This window comes from Solanum tuberosum, unplaced genomic scaffold, assembly GCF_000226075.1.
Source record: "Solanum tuberosum cultivar DM 1-3 516 R44 unplaced genomic scaffold, SolTub_3.0 scf00092, whole genome shotgun sequence".
NCBI lineage: Eukaryota > Viridiplantae > Streptophyta > Magnoliopsida > Solanales > Solanaceae > Solanum > Solanum tuberosum.
Genome location: NW_006239019.1, coordinates 149,553 through 160,075, shown reverse-complemented (window position 1 = coordinate 160,075; position 10,523 = coordinate 149,553). Strand labels below are relative to the sequence as shown.

Here is a 10,523-nt window from a genome sequence, read left to right as displayed (position 1 = left end):
TATATATATATATATATATCCAAAATCAATCTCATCTGGTGTATCGAATATAATTTCATCTCACATATCCCATATTAATTGCATTAGTTTATCTGATATCAAATATGTAGTGTATATGTGCATAAACACACGTATCTAGTATCAAAAGATATATGTATCTAGTATTAAAAAAAGCACAAATACATTCACGAGTGTATCTAGGAGAACACAAAATGGGAGAGAGGGAAAGCGAGTGAGGGGGAGAGAGAGGGATGGGGGCACGAGAAGAGGAAGAGGTGTATGTGAATTAAAATCTAGTATGATATTATTAATTAGGAATAAGGCACAAGTACTCCTAGACTACGATCGAATTTCCTGAGACACACCTAAACTTAATTTGAGTCATATTACTCTCCTAAATTGATTTAAAATGGAATAAATATACCTTAAATGTTGACGTGACATAGATAACCAAATGAGAGGGTTAAACACGCATTGCATCTTTTTCTTTAAGCATTAAGTTTTTTTCTCTTTCTTCGTAATACTAATTATTATTTATTTTTACTGATTTTTGAGTATCATTTCAATGATTATCAACCAAGAACAAATACTTTGTAATGACTCCAAGAACAGAAAAATCAACGTCTCAGATCGAATAATAGAAAACATGCAAGGAGATCGTTACAAATCGAAGTTGAAAAGAGAAAATCCTAAATTCGAGGAAAGAATAAGTGAAGATCTGAGTCAGAGGAAAGTAAAAATGGTGAGAATGTGTTGAATTACCAAATTTTTTAATCCAATTAACGATCAGAGATGACGCCGGAGAAGATGACGGGGAACCGTTGGAGAAGACAACCGGAGAATACGTTGCATAGAGATTTGAATTTTTAAAAGTATTCTTTTAGATAAAATTAACAACACCTTCACAGTTGTGTACTCCATTGGATGGAAATAAGAATCTCACAATTAAGTGTAATAGAATAAGTGAAATCAACTTTTAAGCTTTTGTTGTTGCAATCACTGTTATCACTATTTTTATTAGCAGCAAATCTATCAAAAAGTGTTGATTTTTTATCATATTTTGCTAACTCTCTATGTTGTTGAGGATTTAGTATATTAAAACAATAGTTCTTTATGGATAGGATTTACTATGAGGAGCTGAATCCCATGGTGTTAACTGAATTTTTTTTGCTAAAAGAGCTATTTTTCTTTATATTAATATGGTGAGAAATAGTGGATTATCGGTTTAGAAGATGTAGGAGTTAATAATTTGATTGGATGTAATTAATTAAGTAATGCCCAATTTAAAAAATGACACTTGTACATATTAATTACTTATAAAATTATTTTTGTTATCTTCAATTGCCTTTAAGAGAGTGTGCTTATTCTATTTTAAATTAGTATAGGGATAATAACACCCTAGTTAAGTTTATATGTGTCTCTAAAATTTCGGTCATAATCTATGAGGGTATTTGTGTCTTATCTCTACTAATTAAGAGGACAATATGTTATTATTTCAAATAATAGAGTGAATTAGCATATGTGGTAGAAATGTTTATGTAATTAGATCGGATTTCCTAAAATAATTTATGTAGAGGTCTGTTTTCTTCCCAAAAAATAATTTTAAAGAATATAAAAAAAAAAAACCAAAGGCTTGTAAGAGATTGGGAACGATAAGTCAGAAATCCAAGTGAATGAATTTATTTAAATTGTGATCAATGTTTAAAATTAAACTAGTAATAAAATATTACTTGAATTTCAAATTTAGTGTTAACTCTTAGTCTAAGCACATAAATAAACAAAAAAAATAAAAATATAATTAAACAAATATTTTTAGCAAAATGAACGAATGAAATGTATATTTAGACTTTTTAACAACTTTAGTTATTTGAATTTACTTATTGTATGACAGAGGTTGTAGCGGCGGCAGGATATCTGGGATTAAAAAAAAAAGAAAAAAAACTTGCAATTCTTTTTAATAATAATTTATTAGAACTTAGAACCAATCTAATACTCCATCTGTCCATGTTACTTATTTTCATTTTTAGTCGATCAAAAAAAAAAAAGATATATTTTTATATTAAGTAACAATTTAACTATAAAATGTTTATTTCATCCCTAATGAAATGATTTACAGTAATACAAATTTTCTTAAACGGCGTGTCGAGTCAAACTACCTCACATAAAATGAAACAGAGAGAGTACTAATTTTCTCTAATCAATTCTAAATATTAGATAATTTATTTTCATTTATCTAAATTTTATTTATATCGGTAAGTAAAGTTTTTATTTTTATTTTTTTATCGGTAAGTAAAGTTATTACTTATTGGTTATCTATGTTTCTACCAAATTAAAAAAAAAAAAAACTATTTATGCGTGAGAAAATAAGATATGGCGTAAAATTTACACGGCCCGTAATCTGGGTTGTATAAATTCAAACGCCATAGCCCATAGATAAAAAATAAATAAAAAATCTCTCTCGTCCTCCAAAAAATTTTATTTCAGAGAGAAAAAAGAAAGCGAAATTGTATACAAATCTGAATTCACCAACTCCCTTTCTTCAGTCAGAGATTCAGTTCAGTTTATTGAATTAGCGAGAGATCTTTCCAGTTTTGAACACCCTTTGATCTTCTTATTAACCCATTTTGGTATTTACTTCTAAGAATCATTCTTTCTTGACTCATTCAATTTTGGTATTTACTTCTAAGAATTATTCCCTCCTGACTTGTTCAAATTTCAATCAATTTTGGTATTTATTTCAAGAATCTTGGTTTTTTTTTTCAGTTGGTGAATACAAGTGTGAGTTGCTAAGCAAGTGAGTTTACGTTGAAGTTGCAATGGAAGAGTAAGTAATCTTTAAAATCCAGTGGGTTCTTTCTTTGTTTTGATTAAGTGTACAAGACTAATAGATCTTGAAGTTGGTTTGAAGTAAATCTGAAGTTCTTAAGTAGTTAAGGTGAAAGATTCTTGATATGTTAAGGAAATTTGATGGTAGAGAATTTACGGGAACGCAATGTGGGTGGGTGGGTGGCTCCAATTGAATGTGTTGTCTGTGTTTGCAGGGAGAACTCTATAGAGCTTCTACAAAGATTTCGGAGAGATAGGCGGATACTATTGAATTTCATACTTTCAGGAAGCTTAATCAAGAAGGTGGTAATGCCCCCCGGAGCTGTTTCCTTGGAGGATGTCGATCTTGATCAAGTTAGCGTTGATTATTTGTGCAAGAAAAGGTAGGGAATGTCCACCACAAAATATAGCCTCTTCTTATTTGCTTTAAGATAGATTGCATTTGCGATCATCAAGTCAGGATTGATTTTGTTGTTTTGGTATTTACTTCCAAGAATTATTCCCTCTTGACTTGTTCAAATTTCATTCAGTTTTGGTATTTACTTCGAGAATCTTGCATTTTTTTTTCCAGTTGGTGAATGCAAGTGTGAGTTGCTAAGTAACTGGGGTGGGGTTTATGGTGAAGTTGCCAGGGAAGAGTAAGTAATCTTTAAAACCTTATGGGTTCTTTCCTTGTTTTGATTAAGTTTACAAGACTGATAGATCTTGAAGTTGGTTTGAAGTAAATCTTGAAGTTCTTAAGTAGTTAGGGTGAAAGATTCTTACTATGTTAAGGGGATTTGATGGTAGAGAATTTACTGAAACACAATGTGGTCAGTGGGTGGGTGGGTGGCTCCAATTGAATGTGTTGTCTGTGTTTGCAGGGAGAACTCTACAGAGCTTCTACAAAGATTTCAGAGAGATAGGCGGATACTATTGAATTTCATTCTTTCAGGAAGCTTAATCAAGAAAGTGGTAATGCCTCCCGGAGCTGTTTCCTTGGCTGATGTGGATCTTGATCAACTCGTTGATTTTGTCCTTAATTGTGCAAGAAAAGGTAGGGAATGTCCAGTATAAACTATAGCCTCTACATAATTGCTTTAAAATGGATTGCAATCATCAAGTCAGGATTGATTTTTTTTTTTTTGGGTAGGCGAACTCCTTGAACTATCTGACAGCAATCTGTTCCCTCATATGGTAAATTCGGATTTGCACATTCATTATTATATGTTCAATGGTCATTATTTATGAATGTTCTTGTTCGGGATTGCAAATACATTGATTTCTGTTCAATATTTACTATTTGTGAATGTTCCATTTACCGAGGCTTATCTATTGCAGCTTAGAATTATTTTCATATGGGGTTGTTGTGTAGCAATTTTTCCTATCCCAAAACATTATTTAGTGTGTTCTATGCACATCAATGTTTATTTTCATTCTTCAACGCTTTCCTTTTTGTATTAAGAGTAATGCAGGTTCAAATGATGAATTCTTTCTAGCTACAAATCCTGAACTATCGGGTTTGCCTCCAAGAAGATTACCCCCGCCTGTCCCTATTTCCACACCATCACCAATTTTGCCAACACTCTCCACATCAGAATCAATTGACTGAACCATTTGAAGAGCTGTCCAGTTTATCCAAATCTCAGTCTCTCAGTTCCACACAACAACAAGAGTTTAACAATGCTGCTGCTGATCTTGTGCTTGGATTGTCGTCATTTGCTACTGGGAAGCATGCTTATTATAGGTGTATATGTGTATGGTGGACCTGTAACTTCTGCTATCATAAGTGTGACCATTTCATTTTTGCAGTATTAGGTTGTAATTTGCTTCTTTTTTTAGCTCTAAGGTGCTATATCTATAGTACTGGTTATACCAGAGAAATAAAAGATGGAGGGAGAGTAATGGTTACCATTTTCAAAAAAAAAAAAAAAGACCGGGAGAGTAAGAGTACTTTGATATTTTTCTCTGGTTCTATATTTGTACTAATGGTAACTTTGTGCTTAGGATGCTGGCACATGACTAGGAAGCTATTAACAACATTGATGCAGATGTATCGTATAACTGCTCTAGTTAAGGAAACTCTTTCTGGGCTTCTTTATTTATTTTTATAATGGAGTAACTAGGGTGACATAATTTTGCCAAATTTATATGGGGCAGTTCCAAGTGAAAGATTGTGTTGCCAGTAAATTAAGCTTCTTGGATTTATTGTCTTCTGACCTCGGCATTCTCACTGCTCAGAACCTTTTTATTGGTTGGTAGCGGGATGGTTTTGCTAAGAAAGCTTCCATGTGTCATGCTCAATATTTTACATAGTGAATCTGGTGTTTTTCTTTGCCTTTTCTTGTTTTAAGTATAGATTGAGACTGTGTCTGGGACATTGGTACTACGATGGGTGAATTCACAACTTGCAAGGATTTTGAATTGGGTTGACCGGGATATTCAGCAGGAGGTAATAACTTAGGGAGTTTCTAAATCTATAGATTGTAGTTCATTTAACAATTATATCAATTATTTAGCTGTTCCTTTGTCATTATACTTCTATTCCCTATGCCATTTGTCATTAATCATTTATCATTTTAAATTTTTCTATCTATCTCCTTTTTTATAAAGTTAAATGAGGCATCTCCTAGTTTCAATATTCACGGTTATGATAATAAGAGTAAATTGAAATCCTCCTTCTAACCAAAGACCAGTCTTTTAGCATATGAAGTTAATTACCTTTTTATGGTTTTCCAGCGGTGGGTACCGGTTTCACCTCAACAAAGGCATGGAAGTTCCATTGTTGAAGTCTACAGGATTGTGGAAGAGGTTCACAAATCATACTCTGTTCTTTTGCATAGTTATTTTTCTCTGTTTTCTGGAATCAGTTTATTCAGTTTCCGCGGCATAAGTTTATTGTGTTTCGTAATGGAATTACAGTAATATGGAAGAAGAGTTGTGATAATTTGTCAGCAACAAGGGAAGTTATTTCTTTATTGATTTGTTTTATGTACAGCGGGAGAACTGGACTTTAAATTAGTAACCTATGAAATCATAATGCTACACTAAAAAAAAGCCAAATCTAAATTCTAGGTTTTTGTGCTTGAGAGCTAAGTTTGATCACAAACTACTCTCAGCTGCAAGATGAAGTTTGTGTGTTCTTCCTGTCCATGTTATCTATAGCAGCCTAGCTTCTTTTACTTTTGGTGCATGAAACTTAAGTGAAAAAATACTTAGCTTTTGGAACATATACACTTGAAGATTCACAAGCTTCAGTTCCCTACCCATGGGGTGTGGGGTGGGTGGGAAATAAAATAGAAAGAGGAAGTGAACTTTAAATTGTGGCTCAGATTTTGAACATTCTGCTTCTATCATTGTTGATTCTGTTATGCCGACAGTGGTTTACAAATGCTTTTATACGATACCACATTTTGTAATGAGTTGAACAATTTTCTCACTGCCAACGGTCGATCAGTTCTTTGCTTTGGAAGTTCCAATGAGGCCAGGAGAACTGGGTAGCCTCTTTCGCGGCATTGATAATGCATTTCAAGTATATGCAAAGACCGTTTTAGATAAGATTGGTATATAGTTTCTTTCTGCACAATCTTAAAGATTTCCTTTTTTTTCTCACAGTGAAGAATCCTTCATACTGAAATTTTACATGCCTGTTGTTGCAGTTTATTAGCTTAATTGTCTCCTGGTTCATTTTGTGTCTTGCACTATGGTTTGATGAATGACATCAATGTAATGGATGAAGGAACTATTAGATCAGAATCTGTTTTCTGCAGTATACAAAACCCTTTCACCGTAGGAAGTGCGGGGTACCTCTTTACAACATAATTTCAAAGTTATCCTTCCCACTGGAACTGTAAATATTCTGTCTGAGTGACCAATAATTGGATAGCCTAGTTTTATAATTTCACTCTTTTCTTGCAAATGATATGGATGAATTGCCAATTTACCCATTTGACAACCCTTCATTGCCATCCCAGTTTCCCATTGACAGAATTTAGCATGTTGAATTTTCAAATAGCTTTGAAACTTTTATTTAGTGGCTCTCTTTTTATGGCAACGAAAAGTTGTACCGTGTAAATTATTTGTATTCTTCTACTTCTCTGCTCATCTTTTTTGCTATTTGCATATCTTGCATTTGTTTCTGCAGAACTGTTTGCTGCTAAATTGAACCTATATATTTCATGGTGAACTTGCTACCATTTGCATGCAGCTAATAAGGAAGATATTGTTCCACCTGTGCCTATTTTGACGAGATACTCAAGGGAAAGTGGAATTAAGGCATTTGTAAAGAAGGAGTTGAAGGATACAAGGATACCAGATGTCTTGAAGTCTGTTGAAATTGACGTAGCGGCAACATCAACGCTTTGTGTGCTGTTGAGAATAGCCTTCATGTTAGTAACTTCTACTTTCCCTCTTTTTATGTATGATAACATCTCAAGCTGTTAATCATTTGCTCTCGTATGTTTCACGTTCGCCCCTTTATTATTGAATCTAAAGGGTGTATTTCTCTGCACTGGTTTGATTGGAAAATCATGGCTCTGGCCTCTGGCTAGTTTCATTAGCTTGAAGCTGGACTTTAGGTGCTCTACTTCATAGTATTACCTGTGAGGGGTGATCCTGCTGAGTGTTTATAGTGTCACCTTACATCATATGTTAAATTTGAGAGGGCCCGTTGAATGGGAAATTTAATCAAGAAATTGAAAAAGATAGTAGCGAAGTTCTATAATTTTGAATGATGTTTGCTGCTAAAGTCTTTCAAAAATCAACATTTGACAAGTACTGGATAGGCAGGCAATTGGATTTTGGGCAGTTAGTATATTATACCATTCTGACTAATTTCTTTTGTATAAGAACTGCTGTCTTTTCAATTTAGATATCTTCTCTAACTTATTACGTTTCTAGCTTAGTTCAGTACTTCTTTCCGAAATACTTTTATTATGAGTGGATTAATTTACACTCATCATCTGAAGAACTCTAAAAATGTGATGTAAAAATAAAACAAGTACTGAGCCTTGTAATGGCAACAGTGTCGTCTTGGGGCAATTTTTTTTTTACTGAAACTTTACCCTATCAGAAAGAACACTTGTCATTTAAACAAAGGAATCCAAATGAAGGTATAATTTAACTTGTCATCATAGTCGATATTCTGCTTGAACTTGTTAAGCTGCTGTTGGCATAAGTTACGTGAAACTAGACGATTTGTTATCTATCACCCTTCTTCTCCTGCTCTGATGCGAAACATACTTGCTTTATTATTGAATCTAAAGGGTGTGTTTCTCTGCACTGGTTTGATTGGAAAATCATGGCTCTGGCCTCTGGCTAGTTTCATTAGCTTGAAGCTGGACTTTAGATGCTCTACTTCATAGTTTGTGCACAATTCTGTTTTACTTTGATTAGGCGATTGCAAATCTTGTGCGCATGATAAGTCATTTGTTTTAACTTAATACAGACACTGATCAACTCAGAGCTTGTACTATGACCTCTGTTTAGCAATTTAAAACTAAGAAACTAACTTCCAAATTTGCTCTTCCCATGAATAATGGTTGCCAATATTACAAATTTTCTAATTTTCTCTGTTTCAAAAATATATTTCAAATTTTCTGCCTTTTCTGTTGACATTAATTCCATCTAGGATATTATTTCGTTTAAGTTAACAGTACAGGAAAGTTGTATCTAAAAACTAGTTGATGTTTTTGGATTAGGGGTTGCTATGCTTGTTCGAAGGCTTCTTCTACCTACCTTTTCTGGTGAACTATTTTAAGTTAGTTCTGGTAAAAAAAATCATATGTTATATATGCTGTCTGTGCATTCACTATAAACCATAGGATTCACATACATGGACACTTACAAATAATATTATTGTATTATACGACTTAGATGTTTATGCAGGCAATGGAGTTTGCAACAATATCAGATAATGAGCAGGTAGAGTTCTACATGACATTTTCAATCAAAAATGCATTTACAAGGGTAAAGAATTGTTACCCTTATATAATTACTGCTGTTGAAATCTTTCTATATGTTGGGATAATGCTTGTTCAAAGACTAGTTTAATTAGATTCTTCCAGTGTTCTAAAAGGCGATTGCCTCGTCGCCAATGGCGAGAGGCGAGGCAAGGTAACCGTTCATTGCCTTTTAGTTTTGTGGCGAGGCGATCTTCAAAAGACGACGCCATGGCGACAAAGGCGAGAGGCTAGAAAGGTGTCGCCTTTTGTATTTTCTTTAAAAAGGTGACCAATTTAGGGTTTTAAAAGTTGAAATGTAATTTTAGGATTTTCGACTAGACTCTTAAGGCTACTAGCTAGACTTTTTTGGCGACTCCAAAGTCCAACCAATACGCATTTCTTCTATCTTCTTCTTTTCTTCTTCCTCTGTTTCCTTTATCTTCTTCTACTTCGATTTCAGAGTCACTTCTACCTTTTGTTTTTTTTTCTCTCACTGTTTTGACTTTTGTTTTTTTTTTTCTCATTCAAGTTCTAAGTAAGTACTATCTATTTTTAGTTGTTGAATTGAAATATTTCTTAATATGTTATTGCTATTGAGATTTTGATTAATTATATATGCAATTAAATATTTTAATTTTTTGGAATTAATTGGGCCGCATTTCCAAAGGCGAGATATGAGTATTAATTTTTTGGTATTAATTGCAATGAACATATTATTTTACATATAATCCCATTAATTAAATATTTAATATCCGTAATTCTTATTAAATGTAATATAATATTCTAAAAAATATATTATTTAATATAAACTATTTTCGTCCCGAATTAACAATATATTTTTTTAAAAAAAAAAATTCGTCACTAATATAATTTGAAATCTCCGATTTGAACAATTTTTAGCTAGAACAAAAATGATTATTTTTAACTCCGTAATGCTAATAAAGCATTTAAGGGAGCAACGTAATAATCTTGAAAGTTGAGTATTTATGTAATTTTTATGCAATTGTATTTCATTAATGATTTCATTTTTATTTGAATTGTCCATTAATTTGTATATTATATAATATTTGCTTGCAATTTATGTTACTTAAAATTTTGAAATAAAATATAATTTTATATTAAATAAAGAATTTGAAAAGATAAAATATTATATCACATGAAAATTATATAAAATGATTATTTGAAAAAAAGAAGAAGAATGATTTATATTATGAAATAGAAATAATAATAATATTGAGGAGAGAGAAGAATATTTTTTTTAGAGAGTAAATAAAGAATTAGATTGGAGTTGGTTGTCCAATTAAAAACTCTATGTTTAAAGATTAAAATAGAGTATAAGGTTGGTGATGCCCTAACCCAATAATCTATTTACTCTCTAAAAAAGAATCTTTTTATCATATATCATATCTCATCTCTTATATCATATATCATCTCATATCTCATATCTCATCTCACCTCTCACCTCATATCTCATCTCATTTCTCATATCATCTCATATCTCACTTCTCATATCATATCTCATATCTCATCTCATTTCTCATATCTCCTCTCATCTCATATCTCATATCATATCTCATATCTCATCTCATTTCTCATATCTCATCTCTCATATCATCTCATATCTCATATCTCATTTCTAATCTTATTTCTCATATCTCATCTCATATCTCATCTCTAATCTCATATCTCATCTTATTTCTCATATCATCTCATATCTCATTTCTCATCTCTCATATCTCATCTCATTTCTCATCTCTCATATCATTTCTCATATCT

At 32.3% G+C, this 10,523-nt stretch overlaps 2 protein-coding genes across 9 annotated transcripts in view; both read left to right on the top strand.

Annotated features, from left to right (window-relative positions):
• Positions 1-2,432: 2,432 nt before the first annotated feature.
• LOC102587911 (uncharacterized) overlaps positions 2,433-10,523 on the top strand; it is a 45,723-nt gene continuing 37,632 nt past the window's right edge. Inside the window, exons 1-3 of the mRNA XM_006347788.2 lie at positions 2,433-2,672; positions 2,764-2,824; positions 3,042-3,171. Of these exons, the coding sequence (XP_006347850.2) occupies positions 2,817-2,824; positions 3,042-3,171 (138 nt within the window). The 5' untranslated portion in view covers positions 2,433-2,672; positions 2,764-2,816. The remainder of the gene's footprint in view (positions 2,673-2,763; positions 2,825-3,041; positions 3,172-10,523) is intronic.
• Positions 3,192-9,152, top strand: LOC102587270 (uncharacterized). Of its 8 annotated transcripts, none has more exons than XR_001473476.1 (7): positions 3,192-3,209; positions 3,398-3,464; positions 3,690-3,862; positions 3,959-5,257; positions 5,545-5,616; positions 7,013-7,382; positions 8,153-9,152. XR_001473476.1 is itself a non-coding variant. In XM_006347609.2 (3 exons), the coding sequence occupies exons 1-3, from the start codon at positions 6,284-6,286 to the stop codon at positions 8,729-8,731; spliced, it is 306 nt and encodes a 101-aa protein (XP_006347671.1). In that variant the 5' UTR covers positions 6,105-6,283; the 3' UTR covers positions 8,732-9,152. The 8 variants fall into 8 exon arrangements, 3 of the variants coding, with proteins under 3 accessions (XP_006347670.1, XP_006347671.1, XP_015164384.1); XR_001473478.1 differs by having other exon boundaries at positions 3,959-4,002; positions 4,271-5,257; positions 7,013-8,160; XR_001473479.1 differs by having other exon boundaries at positions 4,271-5,257; positions 7,013-8,160.

Coding starts and splice junctions, on each gene's coding strand:
- LOC102587270 (XM_006347608.2), top strand. CDS start 6,284: ATGAGGCCAGGAGAACTGGGTAGCCTCTTTCGCGGCATTGATAATGCA. Junction 6,369..7,012: donor GACCGTTTTAGATAAGATTG/GTATATAGTTTC, acceptor ATTTGCATGCAG/CTAATAAGGAAGATATTGTT.